Here is a 23844-nt window from a genome sequence, read left to right as displayed (position 1 = left end):
CACAAACATGTATACATCTTTTCTAGATATTCTTGTATCAACGATCCCAATGAAGCAGAGATGTCAAAATTGTCATTTTCATCACCAGTAAATTATTATAGTTATTCAAAATCTGCCCCAAGGACTATTTTTCCAAAAAATATTTTCGATTCTTACTTTCTCAGAACCCATGAATCCTAACCTAACCTAACCTAACCCATGAAAATCAAATATTTGTATGAAATCGTTTTTCTACCAGATTCATCATAACCCTTTTTTCAGTTAGTTCAAGCATTCATTAGGTAGTTTAATATCAATGAAACAAACAATAAATTCAACGTTTTAATATATTAAAATTGTTCTTTTTATATATAATGCCGATAAAAAGAAAATCTAGAGTAACTAGTGATTTTTTTTTCACAACACATTTATAAATTTCTAAATACAAAACATTTTTCATAACAAGCAAATATACATTCGAGGATTCAATGAACTTACAACATTAAATAATTATTATTCGGTATAATAAGTTTCATCTCTCAGTAACAGTTGGGCGAAGAAAAAAACAGACCTTTATGTAAAAACGAATCAAAAACACGGCACAATTTTAGTGCTATTTGATCATTACTACAAAATTATATGAACGAGTATTTGATTCAATTTCGTTGAATTTTATGAGAAATCACAGTCATGTGCAATGTTCGTGAATCCAATTCCATATAAGCAATTATTTTCTCATAATTTCCAACATATCAAGTTTTTATTAATTTTTTCCACTGAAGATACTCATCTTTTCATACATGGCAAGTTTTGGAATAGTTTTTGCCTTCCTCTTTTCTATTTTTTCCGTTAATTGTATCAACCTTTATTTTGAATATTACTGGAATTTTTTCCCAACACCAAATCGTTATTTTTAACACCTCAACACGTGTTTCGATCACCAAGTGATCATCTTCAAAGAGGAAGATCAAACTAGAAACTAACGCGAAGCTAACGCTATTTATGCTATATAGATATCCCATTAAGGTAAACCATCCAGGTGTATGTACCTGTATGGGATATCTATATAGCATAAATAGCGTTAGCTTCGCGTTAGTTTCTAGTTTGATCACTTGGTGATTGAAACACGTGACGAGGTGTTAAAAATACCGATTTGATGTTGATAAAAAACTCCAGTAGCATTCATTAGTACACCACAGGTTCCAAACAGTGCTTCATAACCTTTATTTTGACACCCTGATACTTGTCTCAAAACCTACTTATCGTAGAGGGTCCGACTACAGAAATTCCAAGGACAAAGGTCGGGACTGTAGGTAGGTCTCGAATGGTACTCTAAATAGTATCTCGAAAACGGTTCAAGATATAAAAAAAAAATGTTTGAACTAAAGTTGTAGAGAATTCAATCCTCTACAATAATCATTGTGTATACAAACAGCATAAAACGCATAGGAAACGAGATATTTGCAATGAATGTGTGAAAAAAAGTTGATTTTTTGACCTTTGACCTTAGAATGACTGTAGTCACGGACACACTACGATAAGTAGGTTTTGAGACAAGTTTTAAGGTGCCCACATAAAGGTTTATTCGGAGAAACTGAGGAAAATCACGCAAGACCAGTTCTGTCAAATGTTTCAACAATTATGGAAAAGCAGAAACATTTTTAAAAATATGGAGAATCAACCCAAGAGAAGTAATATTTTCATGTTCAGAAATAAAACGAACCTCATCTCCTGATAATGTTAACTGGAGTTGGTTTTCAATGGGGAACTGTTCCTCCTGACGAAAATCAAGTAGTTTTCATAAAAGTGCTCTAAAACAACGCATTTTAAACTCATCATTTCAACCTTTTTCTTTAAAAAAATATTTAAATACTTAAAAAAGAGGAATGAAATAATGCATTCAACATTTAAAGTGATTCGTTCCTATTTCACCCTTTGGCAACATCGGTTATAGCTAATAAAGGACAGTGAATCTGTTACCTGCATGAGACAAACAAAGATGACATATTTCAGAGGCGTGCTGTTCTGTTTACTTATGTTCCGAGTTCCGAGACATTCTGTGACATATGACATTTTGTGCGCCTAACCTATCTTCTTCTATATAAATAAATAACAAAACCACTGTTGTTTATGTGGCTTGTGGAGGTGGTATTGAACTATAATATAAATTTTACCTTAGTTGTTGATTTATAAAGATAATTTTCCTTTTTTAAAGTAGAATATCTAGGTATGTATAAATTATTTCAACTTGATATAGGCGCTGTTGCCAATATGTGAATTAGAAACAAATCCCTTTAGAAATTAAAACCCAACATTCGAAACATCAATTTGAATATTTTTCAAAGTGAATTTGAAAAACTCATGAATTAAACTCAACTTCATTTTGTTCAAACTTGCACTTGCTGTAAAAACCCAAATTGAGGAACATTCCCCATTGCAATAAATACTTTCTAATTCATAACTCTGAAGGAAACGTCTCTTCATAGATATCACCTAATAGAGAAATAAATTCGTTATTGACTAGAAATAAGAGTTGATATTTCACATGTATGATACCTATTTATATGATATTCCTAACAACTGTGAAACATAAAAGAATATGCCGCAATTTTTTATCGAAATAGGCAATTAAATAAACAATTCCTCAGACAGGAGTAAAAAAAAATATCAATATAATTTTCTGTGACTTTCATTACATTTATACGTACCAAATATGGATATGTTTTTTAATAGCTGAGCCAACTTCCACGAATGAAAATATACTTCGCTTCTGTAATTAAAATAGCCAAAAAATCTCAAAAAATTCAAGAGGTGAAACACGCTCGTTGAAAATTATTTTTCAGATTTTTCAGTTTCAATTATTATTTAGAGAAATATGTAAGACACCCTTATGGCAGTGACAGATTACAAACCTCCATCTTAGTTTCACGATTAGGAGCTAATTTTGGTCTCATACACAAAGCTATTTATCAAAAAAAAGGGTACGCTGAACAGACTTATTAACGAATCTTTCATTCTCATTATTAATAAAAATAAATAAGTGAAATTGTCGAAGTAATTCGCTTTTTTATGAATAACCAACCTTACGGTTCTCTTTTTAAAAAATAAAAGCAACTCTTTCTGAAAAAAATTCAACCACCACATTCACAAGTAAAACATAGTTATTAATCCAAAGAAACTTTGTGTGATTTTCATGCACTGAACAGTTTTACAAAAACGCTTGTCTATAGACAAGCGATACAGATACAGATTTTTCAGGCGTGTCTATAGCCCCGCCTGATACAGATTCTTCAGGCGTGTCTATAGACACGCCTATAGACACAGATTCTTCAGATGTGTATATAGACACGCCTGATACAGATTCTTCAGGTGTGTCTATAGACACGCCTGATACAGATTCTTCAGATGTGTCTATAGACACGCCTGATACAGATTCTTCAGGTGTGTCTTTAGACACACCTGAAGCTTCTTAAGCGAAACACGTGTTGAGTTATTGTAAAACTGTTCAGTGGAGATCTCACAATGAAGTGTTTCTTGAATATATATATCAAGTATTGGTCGATTCCATTACATATAATTATTAATAAAGTTAAAAAACGAGTAGGCATATTGAGTAGGCAAAACCATCGAGATTTCTTGTGCTTTGAAAAAAAAAGTGACTACTAATTAAGCTGTCTCATTCAAAGATATTGCCGAATATCACAGCCAAATTATGAATCAAGCCTAAATTATAAATAAATAGTGACACGTTACCTAGCCAACACTATATTCTAGTCGAGTTATATATTTATATCATAGGTATGCGAGAAAAACATGACTAGGAAAAGGAACTCAAACTGAAGACGGGGATTTCAACCCGAGATTTCCGTCGTTGTGGACGAGTAGGTCGAATTCGCTTCCCGACAGAGACTTGCTGATTAACCTGTCCCACTGCTCGGAAGAAGAAGGGACCTCAGTCATGGTGCGAAGTCTTTCCAATTTTTTATGCGACGAATCTGGAATTGAAACAAGCTATATAGACATGCAGGCACGCAATATCTCTGGTGAAGTAGCCGCCGCAATTTTTTACGATATTTCAAAGGCGTTTGATTGCGTCAATCATAAAATTTTATTAAAAAAACTTCATAGATATGGATGTAGAGGTGTAACGAACACTTGGTTCGAATCGTACCTTTCAAGTCGGAGTCAAATGGTGAGGACAATGGAACTCTCGGAGGACAGGGCCATTGAATCTGGTGTACCACAGGGTCCGTGTTAGGCCCTATTCTGTTTCTGCTATATCTATGATTAACATACCTGGTAGTTTCACTCTATTAGCGGATGATGTTACAATATTGTGGAAAGAAACAACTCAATGGAGCTAAATAAAATAATATCATCCGACTTGAAGAAGGTGAAGAGCTGGTGCGATGCAAATTTACTTTCTCTCAATGCATCCAAAACGAATATAATATCATTCAAATGTTCGCTTGATGAAATTTCAATAGACGCTGCCATACTACAAAATGAATTAAACACAAAGTATTCTCTATAATGTCATCCAATTTGTTACTGAAGAGCCTTAGGGCAAGTGTCTTACGGCGAAACATCGATGTATACCAGTGAGGATGACAGTGTTCCATGTAAGTGCAATTTGTTACCATTCATTTAAAGTAGAGTAGAACTCATGTGAATGATATCTGATTTTATTTCACAACGAATGTTTGAAATACGAACTGAGTAAAGAAAAGTATCTTCTGTATAATTCAGTGTTCATATAGAAGTATTTGTTCCAAAAGAATTTTTTCTTTCGTGTAATTCAATGTTCATATGAAAGTAGCTGTTTCAGGAGGACTTTCTTTCAGTTTGTGTCTGAAAGTTACTTCTTTGCATGATCTACACATCCATGTATAGAGTTTCTTTGGAAGATTCCCTCATCTTTTTTTGTATCGAGATGGAGTAGTAGAAAGCCAAAAACTTTTTTACCCAATTATGATGTGCTTCTTCTGATACTTGAATAAGAAATATCTATTATTAGAGGTGTCTTTCAGAGAGCATCACATACAGATCTTTCTCTCTCTCTCTCTCTCTTTCACGTCCTCTATCTTCTTCTTACTATCTCTTCCTTTCTATACTCTGTTCACTATGTTTGGTTATAGGTACAGGAAAAGATATACTATTTAGTTTGCTGGCTACGACACAAGCTTGCTTAGGTAGCCGTAACTTTCATTAGAATTGTATTATCTCTACATTTCATGTATCTTTATTCAATTATTTTATTTTTATTTCAATTTTATTTTATTTAATTTAACTTTTTTTATCCTTTTGTCATAGACGACTATGTATTTTGTCTTATTACTGAATTGAATAAATTTACTTACTTACATTAGCCCTTATACAGTGCATTTCTTTAATGCCCCCCTTTTATTTTGTGAACGGGTCAGCTTAATTGGGATAATGAAATTAATGCTTGAATACTTTATTTTGAAGTGAAATTGGCAGATGAAACTTTCAAAATGGCGACTGGGAAAGACAATTAAATGGAAAGGGGGATCTTGTGACACATCTGATATGGGGTGAAAAACTCACCTAATTTTGCGGTTTGCGCCCTCATCATCTCTTGCTTGATGATTATTTCATTAGTAATGTAAACTTCACGACGTATTTGATCTCGTAGATCGCCTGGCATGTCCGGTATACACCATTTCACGATGATCATGACAAGCACTACAACATTTTCGAATATCACTACGAACGCTATCTTAGCTGCCAAGATGTGCCAATACATGGCGGTTCGCTCATATTCATTTGGACCTCCTGGAGGTTCTCTATAGTCGGGATATCTGCGAACACATAAACATTATTCTTTATCTGCTGGTGATCCAATATACGAAGGTACGTGTTAGGAATCACACGTTAAAAGGTGAGACCTCGTTGAGCCTTAGCTCGCACAAGTTTCGACTTCTGAGGGTTGTCGTTCGTAGGGGTGCGACAGCTGGTTAGCGAGAAAACAGAAACAGATACATATATTTCGTTCTTTTTTAGTCGTTTCTCTATAATTTGCAATGATTGTAGGTTAGTTCAAGTAAAATGATTGAATTATGAATGGGCTGACCCATTACTTGATAGAAATTATTAACACTACACATGATAAGGAGTACATAATTCTCACAAACATTTTCATTTCTAGACACATTTTACTTCCTTGGTATATCCTCACATAAAATACTGGCAACTTCAAGAGACTCACATATACCAGAAAAACATCAGATAAGAAAAAATACTACTGAATGAACGAAATAGCAACATAGCTAGTAACTCTTTGGGTAGATATATACAGAACAACAAGTCACGGATAGACAAGGATAACAAATCAGGTGTTTAAAAATTAACATGCGGATCATGCTCAAAAGTGCATGTAGGAAAGACTTCAAGAAACTTTTGAACGAGAATTTTCGAGCATGGAAGAAGTTTTGAACTGAAGAAGACCAATGGGGAATGTTCCTCCCGACGAAAATCACGTAGTTTTTATAAAAAAGCTCTAAAACACCGCATTTTAAACCTATCATTTCAACCTTTTTCTTTAAAAAAATATTTAAATACTTAAAAACGAGGAATGAAATATTGCATTCAACATTTAAAGGGATTCGTTTCTATTTCACCATTTGGCAACATCGGTTATAGCTAATAAAGGACAATGAATCTGTTACCTGTATGAGACAAACAAAGATGACATATTTCAGAGGCGTGGTGTTCTGTTTACTTATGTTCCGAGTTCCGAGACATTCTGTGACATATGACATTTTGTGCAACTAACCTATCTTCCTCTATATAAATAAATAACAAAGCAACTGTTGTTTATGTGGCTTGTGGAGGTTATATTGAACTATAATTTATATTTTGCCTTAATTGTTGATTTTCCTTTTTTAAAGTAGAATATCTAGGTACGTATAAATTATTTCAACTCGATATAGGCCCTGTTGCCAATATGTGAATTAGAAACAAATCACTTTGAAAATCAAAACCCAACATTTGAAACATCAATTTGAATACTTTTCGAAGTGAATTTAAAAAACTCATGAATTAAACTCAACTTCATTTTGTTCAAACTTGCATTTGCTGTATTAACCCAAATTGAGGAACATTCCCCATTCCACCTACGTGTGCCACCTTTTGGAGAACGATCAGTGTGTAATAATAATTTCTATCAAGGAAGCTACGATGTTAGCGAAACCCTCCTAGAAATCAATTGACTGAGTTCAAATTTTGCATACTCATTTGATTTGGTTGATTTTGGCGGAGTACTTTTTTATGCACCCCAATGATAAAAATAAAAGGGTTTGCCAAGAGGATACGAAAACTACTTCGGTGAGTTTTTATGCATCTCCATTAAATGTGTATCAAATGAAAGGATTTGCTGAAAAGAATCAAAGAAATAACACCCAATATGAATGGATGAATCCAATGTGGAGGACTATTTTGTTATGCAACTCCTTGGAATTGGCACCAAACGACATAACATTTTGAATTCAACGAGTAGATCAAGAAACATCAATGAGGTTACATACAGCGCCATCTGCCCGCGAATAGATCAAGCAATAATGCCGATAATTCTGTCGATACAGATCCCGAGGCTTGAGAGTTACAAACAAACATACATAGAAACAAACAAACATACATACATACAGGTGAAGCTAATATAAAGCGTGTTTCAAAACACATTTTCATTAACATGGTTTAAATTACATGAAACCCATTATTTTAATACATCACACAATTTATATGACATAAAAGCTTGTTAAATGGTGCCAAAAACTGGATTTTAGAAACTACTTGAGTAATTTTCAATAAAATGAAGAATTAACTGAATCATTCAGTTAAATGAAAAACATATATTTCAAACATTATTAGTATCTTTTTATCTTGTTATTTATGTTGTTATTAGTATCTTTTTTACTTGTTTCAGGGATTTCAAATCATTTTATATAGTAGACAATGGAAGTCCGAACTAGTGAAATTCATCACGAAAGATTGTCAATCACCTTCAAACAAACATTATTAGTATCATGTTTCTATTTCATCATCACACTGAATATTCTGTAATATATCACTATCATTATTGATCATCTAGTCATAAAATTGCCTTCCTATCAAGACTACAAACCTACAAATGCTTTCAGAATCCCAGTTATGAGGTCTCGATTTATTGTCGAAATCTCCTGTGTTGAAGTATGACAACGAACTGTTCAAATAGTTCTCCAAAGTACTATGCTTGCTCATGTAAACCAACCTCGGTATGAAATCTGAAGTGAAAGCAATGATGAATCCCTGAAAATTCACCAACATTACATTTTTTTATGACGCTGTTCAACAACTTACGTTGGTAACGACAGACAGTTTTCCTATGGAATCTAATATTCTGTACCACACTCCGATATCTCTGACTCGTTGCGAAACTGGTCGTCTGTAGAATGTCAAAAGTTTTTGAGCATCGAGTCGCATTTCCAAAACGTTATTCAACAACGCGAAAAATGGGGCCAGGGGAAAGGCTGCCACAAATATAGTGAGAAAACCGTACTGAAGCACTGAAATAGAACATGTATTGTTGAAAAATAAAAAAAAACCTCCGTTAATCTACAGATACTAAGCGTTTTGTACCTCACAGCATCACGTTACACAATTATTGATGATTTTAACACAACTAACTATGAGGTGTTTTCAGAAAATAAGGTTAAAGTTCAAATTTCGCAGGCTACGTAGAGTCAAGTAGCGAGTTTTTAATTTTTCATGTTGGTACACTCAAAAAACATTTGAAATGTTGACAGTGGCATATTGTGATTGTACTCTTGAGTCGGTAAAATCTTTACAAGTGATACAACTTTTTCACAGAAGGTCGAGAAGATATGAATAACGACGCTCGCCCTGAATGCCCCAGCACATCATAAACCAGTGAAAATTTTGTGAAAATGAAGAATATTATTATGGAAAATCGTCGAACCACTATCAGAGAAGATGCTGAGGATGTCGGCATATCGGTTGGCTCATACCTTGCAATTTTTTTTTGAAATTTTGGGAATGAAGCGTGTGGCAGTGAAGTTTGTTTCAAAATTGGTGATTTTTTACCAAAAAAAAACCGTATCATAAACATCGCCCAAGAATTGTTGAATGACGTCAACGGCGATCCAGATTTGCTTAAAAGGGACAGAGCTGGTGACGAATGGGCTTGTTTCATGATACTGAAAATGATCGATCCCAAGATCTCTTTATATTTGCAGAAAAAAGAACAATTAGAAAAGCAAGAGTTTAAATTGGCCGCGTATCCGTAGACCAATAATATTGATCGTGTCTATAGCTACGTTGCCAAGTGTATTGGTTTTTAATGTCCAATCATAGAACCAAAATATAGTGATCCAATTTGACAGACGCCATTTTTGTTGTCAGCTCGGCGTGAATACAACTGTTATAATCCGATTTGTTTGTTACAGTTTTCTAATTAAAATACGCGTGTCTATTTTGCTGTATGTTTCGTGCCATTAGTTTGCATTCCAAAAATATTTTTTCAGGTTATTTTTGGATTGAATTTTACGATTACTACCTCCAAAATGGTTGAAATATGTTTTATACCTAGTTGTAGAAACAGGTCATCCACACCAGACAAAAAGTTTTTCAGTGTTCCAAACAATAAAATTCTAGAGACCTGTGGTTTTTCATAACGCTTGAATTTAGTAGCAATGTTAAGAAGAAATATGCAGGGTGTAACTAAATAAGTGTAAAACATTTAAGGAGGTTATTCCTCATCGAAAAAAAGATAGGATCTTTCATGTAGAGAAATTTCATTGGAGCATCCAAATTGGTATGACGCTGTCAGTTTCTGAATTTTTGAAACTGAATTAATACTAATTGTGTTTTGTTGATCTGTTCTTAATTTGTTACTTTAATAATTCACTCGTTATTAAAATGGCATACACAAATGAGGAAATGGCTGATATGCATTACATTTACGGTCTGTCGCAGGGGAATGGTTAGAAATGGGTTATGCAAATATTACGTATTTTTCTTTAAAATAATTTTCGCGCCTCCGGCAGGCTTTTCTATGTGTATATAGTCTTTATGACTTTAGCCTCCCCTTTTATATAATTTGGATTTGTCCAGTGACGAGCCGTCACTGGACAAATCCAAATTATATAAAAACTTGTTCGGAAAAAAGTACAAAATGTACAGAAATTACTGAAGGAAGTGTGGCGTAATTACGAGTTACAAGCAAAGTCCGACAAGTACTAACAATGTTAACGTATGGCAGGAGGAGGTAAGAGGTTTGCTTACTTTTGCTGACACAAGTCATCATAACTCACCCATTTCCAAATATTCTGGAAACAAACTCCTAGGGCCCCATTCCACCAGTTTGTAATCTTTCACCCACTGAGGTTGGCAACCCTTGCAGGAAAGAGTCTCTTTACTCAGACCTGTTTTCACTTTGAGGGTGTTCAACCATTTGAAAAATAAGGAAATAACATTTCCAGAATGGTGTTCATTGCTTGTTTACCCACCATTATGATGCCGAGTTGAATGCAGAGTTCCATGAGGCAGCCTCCTAATCCACACTAAAATCACAAATTTCTAATATACGAAATGAAAACTGAGCTACTTCACATAGAAATCTCACCGACATGGTGAAAATTTGAGTTTTCGACCAATAGGTGGCGCTTGTAAAGACATTTGAATAGCATGACTGAATCTAGAAGGTCTTGGCCAATGGGCGTGGTGTAGTACTTGAAACAGCAAGTTGCTTTCTAGTTGGTTATTTTGAACACTTGTCAAGTATTAGATTTCAAGATTCAAAAACAGAAATGTTTTCATGTTTGACATATGACATTTGACATAAACCAAATAATATGCCCGGTATCAGAGGTCAATCGAGAATGTTCCTCAGTTTGGGTTTTACAGCAAATGCAAGTTTGAACAAAATAGAGTTTAATTCATGAGTTTTTCAAATTCACTTCGAAAAGGATTCAAATTGATGTTTCAAATGTTGGGTTTTAATTTTCAGAGGGATTTGTTTCTAATTCACATATTGGCAACAGCGCCTATATCAAGTTGAAATAATTTATACGTAGCTAGATATTCTACTTTAAAAAAGGAAAATTATCTTTATGAATCAACAATTGAGGCAAAATATAAATTATAGTTCAATACCACCTCCACAAGCCACATTAACAACAGTTGTTTTGTTATTTATTTATATAGAGGAAGAGAGGTTAGGTGCACAAAATGTCATATGTCACAGAATGTGAACATAAGTAAACAGAACAGCACGCCTCTGATATATGTCATCTTTGTTTGTCTCATACAGGTAACAGATTCATTGTCCTTTATTAGCTATAAACGATGTTGCCAAATGGTGAAATAGAAACGAATATCTTTAAATGTTGAATGCATTATTTCATTATTCTTTTTTAAGTATTTAAATAATTTTTTAAAGAAAAAGGTTGAAATGATAAGTTTAAAATGCGTTGTTTTAGAGCTCTTCTATGAAAACTACTTGATTTTCGTCATGAGGAACACTCCCCATTGGAACAATTCATTATCAAGATAAAATTTCCTAAGTTGTTCCAAATATATTAGATAATAATCTCATTCAACATTCTCTTCAAGATGTTCGATTCACGTTACTCGAAAGTAAAGTGTTAGTTTGAAATAAGTGATGTAACAAATTAATTATTGAGATAATGAATCTTTCAAAATAATAAGTTTCGATTTGGAAATATCTAAGCTAATTAATAAATGTTTCACCTCTTCTTGTCGGTATCCATAAATTTTATTGTATTCCTTTGGATAACCCACAAATCTTCCCTTGAAGAAGGCAATATAAAAAATGGATGCATAGTAATTCACGAACTGGAGCAAATAAATTTTCAAAGTGAGAGAATCATCGAATTCTGTTTGTGTTCTGAGTAGTTCGAACTCTGTCAAATATTCTGCCAACAGTGTGTATATCTGAAAAAAAAAGAGCGAAAATATCAAAACTAAATATTATTTCCAATGCAAAACTTACATAATTGAATATCACGATGAAAACTAGATTGATACAGGCTGCTGTACAGGTAGTAAACAGCATGGCAGAACTATTGTCGACTAGTATAGGAGAAGCGTGATCAATAGCCTTCAAAGACACCAAAACTGACATTCTGTAAAGTACTACTGCCACAACGGTCGCTAAGGCGAGAGTTACCTGAAATCGACAGATTTAGCGTTAAACAACCTTGTAGAGTAAAATTTCCCAATCCCTTGACAACAAGGAGATTGCGGTCGTTGAATTTCTCGATACTGAAGTAGCATTTGACAATGCACTACCTAAATCTATAGGGATCATCTCCGGCTAGGAAAGGTATAGAGGCGACTATAACTGGCTGGATCTATATGCCATGCTGGTAAACAGAACTACGACTCGTCAAGGCGAGGCCATTAGCTTCAGGGTCACCAGGGGCTGCTCTAAAGGTGGGGTACTATCGCTCCTGATGGATAGTCTGCTTGATGCCCTCGACAGAAAAGTAGATCCGCAAGCTTATGCAGATGACCTTGTCATTTTGGCAAGGTCCACGTCGGGAAGGGTAGCCTGTAATATCCTACAAAGCACGATGGACGTTGTTGACAGTTGGTGCCTGAGGAAGCAGATGTCTGTCAACCCCAGCAAAACTGTGATAATCCCCTTCACCAGGAGGAGAAAATAGGACGATCTAACCTCAATGGTGAGGTCAGTCCATTTGGAATGGAGGTGAAATATCTTGGCATTGTCCTTGATAAAAAAACTCCCTGGAACGCTCAGTTGGAGAGAGTAAAACTTGGGGTTTAAGTTTTCACAGACTACACCTAAACGACTTGATCTTCACAAACTTTATTGAAAATATATCACAACATGTTTCGCTAAACATTAGCTTTTTCAAGTGATTAAATTAATCACTTGTTGCAAGCAGCAGGTAGATATATCTGTCCTAGGTCCTCTTACCGCTGACCTGAAATACCATTTGCCATACAAAGCAAAAAAAGCAAAGCAAAGCAAAAATATTTTTTATTAAAATAAACTGTTTACATGCCTACATTTCATGAGTACCTCTACCTTAAGGGTAGAGTAACAAAGTGACTTCAGACAGGCGAGCCCTCGCGTCCCGCCGATAGGAGGCGGTGGAGAACGCTCCCCGCGATTTTAGCGGGTTGAAGTTCACCCAGAAACATAGACTTTATTCAAAACGACTAGGTAATGTACCTCCTGCCGCCAAGGCTCATGCACACCATTACATGGTTTTGATATTCAAGTCGTTCAAATAAAAACATAAAGTAGTAGGCTTCGATAAGAAGCTAGGTTTATTTGGTCGAGTGTGAGCCACAATAAACCCCTGCGGGTTGCGGTGGAGGGTCGAATAGACCCACTCATTTTGGACCTAACCTAACCTACCTGAAATAACTTTAGTTTTCAAATAGTACTGATTCGGTGCGTTTTTTCGCACTAATCTTATTCCACACGTTAATTCCGCCAAAAAGTAATCGATCTCTTATCAAAATACGCCGAACTTAAATTAAGATTAGTGAGTACAATGGGGAATGTTGCTCCTGACGAAAATCAAGTAGTTTTCATAAGAGAGCTCTAAAACGACGCATTTTAAACTCATCATTTCAACCTTTTTCTTTAAAAACTTATTTAATACTTAAAAAAGAGGAATGAAATAATGCGTTGAACATTTAAAGGGATTCGTTTCTATATCACCATTTGGCAACATCGGTTATGGCTAATAAAGGACAATGAATCTGTTATCTGAATGAGACAAAGATGACATATTTCAGAGGCGTGCTGTTCTGTTTACTTATGTTCCGAGCCCCGAGACATTCTGTGACATATGACATTTTGTGCAACTAACCTACCTTCCTCTATATAAATAAATAACAAAACAACTGTTGTTTATGTGGCTTGTGGAGGTGGCATTGAACTATAATTTATATTTTGGCTTGATTTGACACTATTGACATGATTCTTCTTCTTTTAGCATACTACTAATCTGAGCTCCGATCTAGCATTTTAGGCGCTGTTGCCAATAAGTGAATTAGAAACAAATCCCTTTAAAAATTAAAACCCAACATTTGAAACATCAATTTGAATACTTTTCGAAGTGAATTTGAAAAACTCATGAATTAAACTCAACTTTATTTTGTTCAAACTTGCATTTGCTGTAATAACCCAACTTGAGGAACATTCCCCATTGTCGATGAACATTGACGGTGTTCAAGTTAAAAGGGTTAATTTAGCCCAAATTTTTTAATTTGCAAACTGTTCTCATTCCTTAATATTGACGATGTTCAAGTTGGAAGGGTTAATTTAGCCCAATTTTTTTCATTTCCAAACTGTTCTCATTCCTTAATAAAGGAACATTTATCTACCATTTGTTAAGTAATGTATGTCTTCGATTTTTTTCCCGAAAAAATTAAACATTGCGTGGTATTTGAAACAGATATATAGTAAAAACTGATCTACTCTAATGTAGACCTAATTTACTAGGGAACCAAATCATAATCTAATGTTTTTAGTACTCACCAGTAGGAGTACTATGGAAAAACTAAAGATGGTCATTGGAACACGAATTTTCCAGAAGGGCACCTGCGGCTCCATTGTATTCGTCACAACATTTATTTGTTTCTGTTTGATATGAGCAAGACGTGCTAAGTACTGGGGTCTGGGGTGTTCTTCTTGGATATCGAACCCAGTCAAGTCCCAACGGTGGGTGATTTCAGCGGAATATCTCTTCCACATCTCCAAAATAAAGTAGCTATAATATCCATATTTCAGAATGAGACACACGTCATTGAAAATATCAGACAATCAGAAGATGCAAGAGAAATTCCTGTTTATACTAAAAAGTATGAAGTAGCTGCCATATTTAACACTACTACTATTCCTATAGACCATATATGGTAGATGAAAAGGAATATTTCAAGAAATATCGATAATAATGTTTTTGTCTTCAGAAAATTATTAAATGTTCCGCCATTTTGTAGTAAGTGAAGACATTGACTTCATATTCTAGGGTTATGAAGTATTTGTCAGGAGCTTCAAAATTAAGTGTCACAAATTTCATTTTTTTTAGTTGACCCGTTCAGAAAACAAAAGGGGAACGGGGGACATTGAAGAAATGACCTGCATGTAAATTTTCAACATACTTAGACAGCAAAGAAGCTATGAAATGAATAGATGCATTAAGCAAAGAAGAAGGAACACTGTAAAAACCCATTTCCAGTATAGAAAACTTGGCTTCAGATATTTCTCATGCATATCCCGCTTCTTCGTGTCAATTTGACTTACCCCATATGGACATGAATATGGCAAAAAATACAGTTGTCGGATTGTCGAAGAGATACGTGATTCTAGCATGAAAACATGATTCAGTGATATCCCAATAGCTGCACCAGACATCACAAAGCGGGCACATTTTTTCCTTGACTCTTTGATTGCAAATATCCTCACTGAACAGAAAGCATATTCAAGAAATACATCAATTAAATTCAATGCCTCCTTTGAATTTTCTTTCATGATCAATCAAATTATACAATTATATTAACATTATGATCAGTCAGTTAGTTTCCACAATCACCTGAAGACGGTTGTGGATACTAACAATCGAAACGTCGTGACTTGGCTTGGAATCTCCCAATTTTTTTATGTTTTGTTCAATTGTTCTATCTTTACTTGTATTTTATTTCACAGTAATTTATTTTAAGGGCTTTGAGCTATTCTTTTTTTAATTTTTATTTTAACGGTTTTTTTTTCCAGGGATTCCAAATTATTTTATATAATAGTAGACCAGAGGTTCTCAAACTTATTTTGTCTACCGCCCACTTCGAGAAATAATTATTTTCTAGCACCCCCCAATTTTTTTTAATTTACTACATCTTAAGAATCACAATCGCAGTCATTATTTTAATTATTAAATTATGTGTGTCATGTGAAAATAAGACTTTCTGATGAGGGTAATGTAAAACGCCATTTTGTAATATTAGGAAAACTTTTATTCATGTTATTAAAACAAACAGTTCAATTTGTTAATATCAGGCTCGAACTTACTCAAAAACAGCCGTAAGTCACCGCGTTCGGAAACCTGCAACCAATCTCTCTTTTAGTTAGCAACTGAATTGAGAATTTAGAAGTCTTCAGATGACTGCACAACAACTTTTCAATGTTTTCAGCCATCTCATCAATTCGTCTTTGCACGGAACTATTGCTCAAAGGAAATTATCAGATAATATCTGCCGCTGGTTTATGGAGCACAGTAGCACAGTGATCTTGTAGCCTTGAGGGTTTCATCGCTTCATTTGAAAAGACAAAGAAGACATAGGCGAAGATGGATTTGTGGGATTTTCAATAAATCCATATTTTATATATTCCGCGCTATACTGCCGTTTCTTCTATTTTGCTTCCGACATAATTATGTCTACAAAAATGCCGAAGTGAAGAATCGAGTATTAAAAAACTTGCTAATGACACCACTCACAATATTCACCACCGCACGTACCACACTTTACCGAGCTAGTCGCTAACTAAATTCACTTGTTTTCATATCGAATGGCATTACTGGCTGGATGGCGCGCGCGCTTTTATATGAGGCAGCGGGCGGGCCTAGTACTTTCGAGAATGGAGACTAGAAACTTCTCGCTTCGCATTGAAGCTTACCGCCATCTATTGTACACTTTGACAACTATCGGACAGGAAATAGTTACTGTCTAGTCCCCTAGATGGCGTTACACGAGGAAACGCGTGTTAAGCGTAAAGAAGCGGTAAAGTTTGTGTTAAAAGCAAAAAAAAAAAGTTTTTTAAATTAGCCATCACCCTCCTAAACCGCTTCAACGCCCCCCAATCTTTTACGTGCCCTTTACTGCCTCCCTACAGGCCTCCAGCGCTTTGAGAAAGACTGTATTAGACAATGGAAGTCCGAGCTAATGAAATTCATCATGAAACATTTTCAATCACCTTCAAACATACAAAATCTATTTTATTGACTTGTTCGTTGGTGAAGTCTACTATGGAATGCAAAACAATTACACTATTTTAAATCTCTCTACGTTTTCACATAAAACATGAATACAGTCACCTTGGTATATTGCTGTATAACGTCGCACACGAATAAATGAAGCAGGCCAGTCCAACCAAAGCTGCAGGGATGAGCATGTGGGTGTAAAATCCCAACCAAGCAAAATACAGAGCTATTTTCACCCCAAAATACTCCTTTACATAATCTAGTGGTTGATATTTATACCACTTTCTCACAGCAGCCCATTCAGTATATAACAGATTCCTTGTGGATCCCGTTGTCTTCAAATCTCCCTGAAAGGTGTAAAAGTAACGGGTAAAATAGATTATATTCTACTTCTGACTTGAACTTACGTCGTGCAAGGGGTAACTGGCTACATAAGCTCTTTCGTTCAGTAGCCTTTCTATACCAAAAGCAAAATCATTGAGAGTGCTATTTGTGAATCGTTTGCGATCCAAAATGAATTGAACTATCCGAGAATGGATGGCTGGCGTAAAAAAACCTAAGGAATCAACATCAAATCTGAAATAACACGAAAATGAAAGAACACCAAAAAAAGCAAAGTTGAAAAATTGGAATTCAAAAGCACAGTTCTAATGTTTATCAAGAAACCAAAGCAGAACAAGTTACAGTTTCTAATTCTATCAATTCTATAATGATAAATATTTCAGGTGTCAGACGATATAACGAAAACTTTTTGCAAGTGCTCCCTCTACCTCCAGTAAACTTTTGGTTCCGATTATCAAAGGAAGTATAGTCGAAGTAAACGATATTGTGCACACTTAGAGTTTGCGGCACTCTCAAAGGTCAAAAAAAAACAATACATAGAAATGAACCGGCTGCAAACTAGTCCACATGGACTGTAGAATTGGCGGTTCGTATTTCGTATTTATGATTGACTGAAGAGTCATAAAATTTAATTTGAAGTCATGTTACGGTGACGAATATAAATCGGGGAATGCGGAGATGGTTATCGTCATCGTGTCATCAATGTTCAGTTCAGGAACTGATCGCGATTTAAGTGTTGAAATTCGATATTGGTGCAGTTATAATAACTTGGAAATTTTTGTTATCTGTTTAAAATGTGGCGTCCTTGGACAAGTGTGATATCAACGCAGATTTTTTCCAGTGTAGTGATTCCAATAACGATGGCGAACAATGCGAAAAAGAGATACCAGTGAATAAGATTCGGATGCACTAGAATATTGAAGCTCAGAGAGTATGTTTCAATGTATATAAGAATCTACATTTCAAGTTTGGGTTCGAGGGAAACAAACTATTACAAGCAACATCAGATTTGACCAAAATTCCTTTCTCAACTGTACGTAAAATTGTCAAAAACAAACCTTATGAACGCAAGACGCGATGCGATACAGGATTACCAAAACCTTTAGGTGTTCATATAATAAAAGCAATGAGATTCCTACAACTGAAATCATAAGGAAGAAATTGAATACTTCCAGCCATAACGTGAGCTGCTGTGACAAAACTCTTCAGAATTGGATAAAGAAACTAGGATTTTTTAAAATAATAAACAAACGTCAAGCAGTTATGGAAAGCAGAAGAACATTGGAATTGTGTTACAAATACTTAGAATAAATTAAATATAGACAGGAACAACGGCAAATTTTCTATTTGGACGAAACTTGGTATGACACTCACGAAAGGGTGGACTGATGGTACGAGAATGTGTACGCCTAACATGCCTGCAAACAAAGGATCGCGACTAATCATTGTGCATTGCGGAGGAAGTAAAGGATGGTTACGAATTCTTTGAAATTATGTGGAAAAAAGCTTGAGGACTCCAATGTTGACTATCATAAGAACATGGAAGCTAATATTTTCGAGGAATACTTTGAAAACACATTGATGCCAAATTTGGAGGTGAATAGTGTAATAGTTCTTGACAAAGCTTCCTATCATTCGAGGAAAGATGAAATACAAAGTTTTTTAATGGATAACAATTTGTATTTTGAAGATTACTATATCAAAAACCAACTACTTGAAGTTTTACAGACAAAAACATTTGAAAAAGTGAGAGTATTGCTGAAAAGTATGGACAGACACACCATACTGAGACTTCCCCCCTATTTTGGTGTTTTCAATCCCATCGAGTCGATTTGGGGAAAACTGAAACAAAGCATCAGGCGTAAAAATAATTTTCCAAAATTTGATAAGAAGGTAATATTTATTATATATATTTTCATTACATATATATTATATAGTTATTGTGATTCTTATATAATCAGAAATGATTATTAAATAACGAAATTAGTTAGCTCCTCAACTACATTATTAAACGGGAGCTGTTGGAAGGTACGTTGCACTATATCGTTTACTTGAACTATACTTACCTTATGTTCATGATCTAAACATCATTGTAAAAAGTTTATTTTGAAATGGATTGGTTTCTTCCTTCTTTCGAAAGCTTCCCAAATTTTTTTGTGTAATGATGGAGAAGTAGAAAGCCAGACAGAACCTTTCTCTTGAAAATATACCTCCTTCAATCAAAACAAAGTTCGTCTTGCTGGGATTAAATCACACAACAGTATGAATGTCATTACTGTGCTTCATCTTGTACTGTTATCTAGATTGGTGCTGATGAGGCAATAAGTCAAATGCCTTATTTCAAAACTTCAAAGTGCAACATTAAGGATGATAGTGTTCCATGTATGTGAAATTTTATATTGTAACTCTTTCATTTTGAAGTCATAACTTCTTTTGGAAGGGTAAACCGGTTCGTTACGTAACGCGTTACGGCGCCGGTCTGTCTGGCTTCCCTGTTTTATATTGTGTAGCATTCATACATATAATATCTGATTCAGTTCGATAGCAAATGTTTTGGAGTACAAACAGTATGATAAAAAGTAACTTTCATATAATTTGATGTTCATATGAGAGTAGTTGTTTCAAAAGTTCTTTTTCTTTTCGTGTATCTCAATATACACATGAAAGTTGTTTCGGAAGGGCTTTTTTCCAGTTTGTATCTAAAAGTAATTTCTATGAATGATATTTGCAGAGTTTATTTTGAAAAAAGTTGCTTCCTTCCTTTGGAAACTCTCCACATTTTTTGTATAAAGATGGATACATAGAAATCCAGAACCTTTCTTCCCCAATTTATGCAATGTTTCAAACTATCCTAAATTTACATATTTCCAAACAGAACGTGATTGTTAAAAAGTTAATGTAAGATAAATATTCGTATGATTAACTGCCTTGACATACTTACAAATATTCTTTATCTCTGCTGTATATCGCTGTGAACCTATGTCCTTTATCAGGAAATATATTTTTGTCGACAAAAACCCAAGATTTCACTATATCCCATTTACTATTGATCTCTTCAAAAATAAAGTTTGTTTGCTTGGACACCTGCCTAAGTACAGGGATCTAAAATGATAATTTATTAGAAGATGCTTTTGAAAGATATCTGATGATGCAAGAAAAAACAAAAACATAGCAAAAGTTATAAAAAGAACTCTACAAACACAAATTAGTGGAAATCCCTCAGAAAACCATTATAATACCTTCTGCTTGATACTACTAAACATATTAGGTTGTTGATACTCCGGTGGATTATCACATAACTCCTAGACAAAAATATTATATAAGCAAAGATATACTTCAGCCCAAACTAGCCCGAAATACCCAAAAAATTGTGAAAACAAACAAATATAATATGATATGAATCATCACAGTGTTCATTTAATTTTTTTTATGAACCTTCTTGTATGATAATTAATTTTATGTGCAAGAGGAAGAGTAAAAGAACGAAGAAAAACATATAATTTGTGATGACAACAGTTCTCATACTTGTGGTATATATCTACATGCTCTTGCTTGCGAAAATTCTAAAACATTCAGTATTTTGTAAACTTACGTCTTTCATTGGCATTCTCAACTTCAAAATTTCACTGTACCTTCTCAGTACTTCTTTTGGAGCGTGTATCTGAAAAAAAATTAGACAGATAGAACTTTCAAAGCAGAGAGAAACCAGCTACAATATCAACTTTTTTATTTATCTAATATAAAATTCTTGTGTCACAGTGTTAGTTGCCATACTCCCCTATTTTTATGAAATTTTAAATGTGCATTCGGTAGATCTAAGTCTATTTTTCATACCCCCCTGAGTAATAACGGTGGTCTACCCCAAACATGTTTTTTATTTATTTTGTTTTAATTTTTCTATTGATGTGGTATGAAAAATATATATAACCGCTAAATTTTCACTTTTCTATCACCAACCCCTATTTTTTAATAAACAATTTAATCATTTTTGACCTTGAATGTGTGCCTTTTCCAATTAGATTGGCATTTGCATTGACTATTAATTCCCTATTACACCTATTCATTTTGAATGTGTGCAATTTCCACTTAGATTGGCATTTGCATTTACTATTAATTCCCTATTACACCTATAGATGTGCCAATTCATTTTAAATGTGTGCAATTTCCGATTAGATTGGAATTTGCAATGACTATTAATTCCCTATTACACCTATAGATATGCCAATTCATTTTAAATGTGTGCAATTTCCGATTAGATTGGAATTTGGAATGACTATTAATTCCCTATTACACCTATAGATGTGCTAATTCGTTTTAAATGTGTGCAATTTTCGATTAGATTGGCATTTGCAAATACTATTAATTCCCTATTAAACCTATAGATGTGCCAATTCATTTTGAATGTGTGCAATTTCCAATAGGATTGGCATTTGCATTGACTATTAATTCCCTATTATACCCATAGATGTGCCAATTCATTTTAAATGTGTGCAATTTCCGATTAGATTGGCATTTGCAATGACTATTAATTCCCTATTAAACCTATAGATGTACCAATTCACTTTGAATGTGTGCAATTTCCAATTAGATTGGCATTTGCAATGACTATTGATTCCCTATTAAACCTATAGAGGTGCCAATTCATTTTGAATCTGTGCAATTTCCAATTAGATTGGCATTTGCAATGATTAATTATTCCCTACTATACCTATAGATGTGCCAATTCATTTTGAATGTGTGCAATTTCCAATTAGATTGGCATTTGCATTGACTATTAATAAGTCCAAGGGCCAAACACGCTTTTTATGTGGGCTAACAGGATAAGGGATTATTATTATTAATTGTTAGTATTATTGTTGTTCTGACACACAATTACAATGAGTTAGTTTATTATCTTCTACCCAAGAAATTCCATAGAAATAATTTATGTGGCAAAACAACGTTTACTGGGTCAGCTAGTATTATTATATTATCTAGAGAGAACCATCCTTTTGTATAAATCGGGTTACATTTGTATTATATTTGACATTATATTAAATCTATGTATAGACTGTATATACATAAAACTGTATATAAATTATAAACCTTTTCATTTCTTTCAACCTAAAATTCGAAATGCTAGAAAATGGGTAAAAACCAACTCAAAACGCTTTTACTGTAGACTATCATACATTATCTAGAGACATGAAGGTTATGTTTGAAACTTTTTTCAATTTATAATGATGTTTTATAATGTTTTCAACATTTCTCTCCGAGATATATGCAGACTAATTTGCAATATATTCACAAAAAAAATACCTCGTTTCATGCGCATTTTCAAAAATTCTCTTCAACTTATTATGCTTATGACGGATTTATTGATTGATGTTTTTTCAAAAAGATTTATAATAATACCATTTCCTCACTTCAATATGCGTATTTTTATTGTGCACAAATAAAAATAAGAGTATTTGCTTCGATAAATCTGACTGACCTTCACAAAGTTCAGCCCGTTCGGTTCTTGAGGTTCAAATTCCAACTCCAGCCCTTCCTTCAATAGATTTGTTCGAATATTTGTCTCTTCTCGAAAGATTCGGGCGTAATAGCTTGATGATCGAAGCCATCCCAGACTAGTATATAGTCGACAGACCTTAATCCATCTTTGAAAAAAATTTTTGGAGTTGCACACCTCACTGCGTTACATTCTTGACTAGATTTTTTGCGACAGGGTGAACCATTACATTCGACGAGGTCTGGGATGCAATCTCCACTTTCCATATTTTTTCGTGAATCCTAACTATGTGCGATGAAGGACCTTCTTCAATGAAATCTCTAAAAGAGCAATAAACATGTTTACATGTGAATATGGGTTGTGGAAACGAACAGGAAATCAATAAAATTTAATCATCATGAGTAACGTAGCCTGGAATTTATTTAATTGAATTCAAGAATTCATTATACTCACGTGAGTGGTTTTAATTACCAAATTAATGTCAACAAACAGAGTTTGTTATCTTGATATACATGGATAACCTGAATATTTTATATTTATGGTTCCAAAGAGAATAAATGTTAGGTAATGCTTTAGGTTCATTCAATGAGACTGAGTAAAATCTACAGAACAGATAAAATCAAGATCTTGGAATAATTCACACAAATTTGCACATCGTGTGCAGTCATATGCTGTCTGTCACTCAACACACGTTTCGCTAACCCAGTTGGCATCATCGTCTCGTATTGTAATCATGAACTTCATTATTTCTCAATAAGAATTTTTTAAAGTAATTGGGTAGCAATCCTTTATGCAGCTTGAATATAAAGATCATAGTCATAATAGTCCGACTGTGGAAGTTTATCTTACCAAATCAGCCAAAAAAGTGAATTTGTTTTCCGTTTATAAACTTCTTACCTCTCTGTATCCATTTCAGAATCCAAATTTTCAGCACTTTTATAAAAACTAACAACAGACATGGCATCTATATCTGGCTGAGAATATCGGTTATCACAGGCGGTTTTTTGAGGATAATTAACAGATCTGGATTTCTTCTCA

The 23844-nt window shown here is 34.2% G+C and overlaps 1 protein-coding gene across 1 annotated transcript; it reads right to left on the bottom strand.

The window, feature by feature from the left end:
* Positions 1 to 308: 308 nt before the first annotated feature.
* subdued (anoctamin 1) lies at positions 309 to 23844 on the bottom strand. The gene is given in 17 exon segments (XM_074174725.1): positions 309 to 3974; positions 5548 to 5801; positions 8123 to 8286; positions 8338 to 8543; positions 10311 to 10460; positions 10463 to 10559; positions 11749 to 11952; positions 12011 to 12187; positions 14540 to 14771; positions 15301 to 15465; positions 17088 to 17320; positions 17381 to 17549; positions 20257 to 20417; positions 20908 to 20976; positions 22789 to 22859; positions 22862 to 23126; positions 23704 to 23844. Coding segments are annotated over 16 exon segments (2727 nt in total). The 5' UTR covers positions 23073 to 23126; positions 23704 to 23844; the 3' UTR covers positions 309 to 3810.

This window comes from Leptinotarsa decemlineata, unplaced genomic scaffold (genome assembly GCF_025532065.1).
Source record: "Leptinotarsa decemlineata unplaced genomic scaffold, Ldec_3_MD MMD2_tig00000882_RagTag_RagTag, whole genome shotgun sequence".
NCBI lineage: Eukaryota > Metazoa > Arthropoda > Insecta > Coleoptera > Chrysomelidae > Leptinotarsa > Leptinotarsa decemlineata.
Note: the sequence above shows the minus strand (reverse complement) of the source record. Positions and strands in the feature narration are given on the sequence as shown.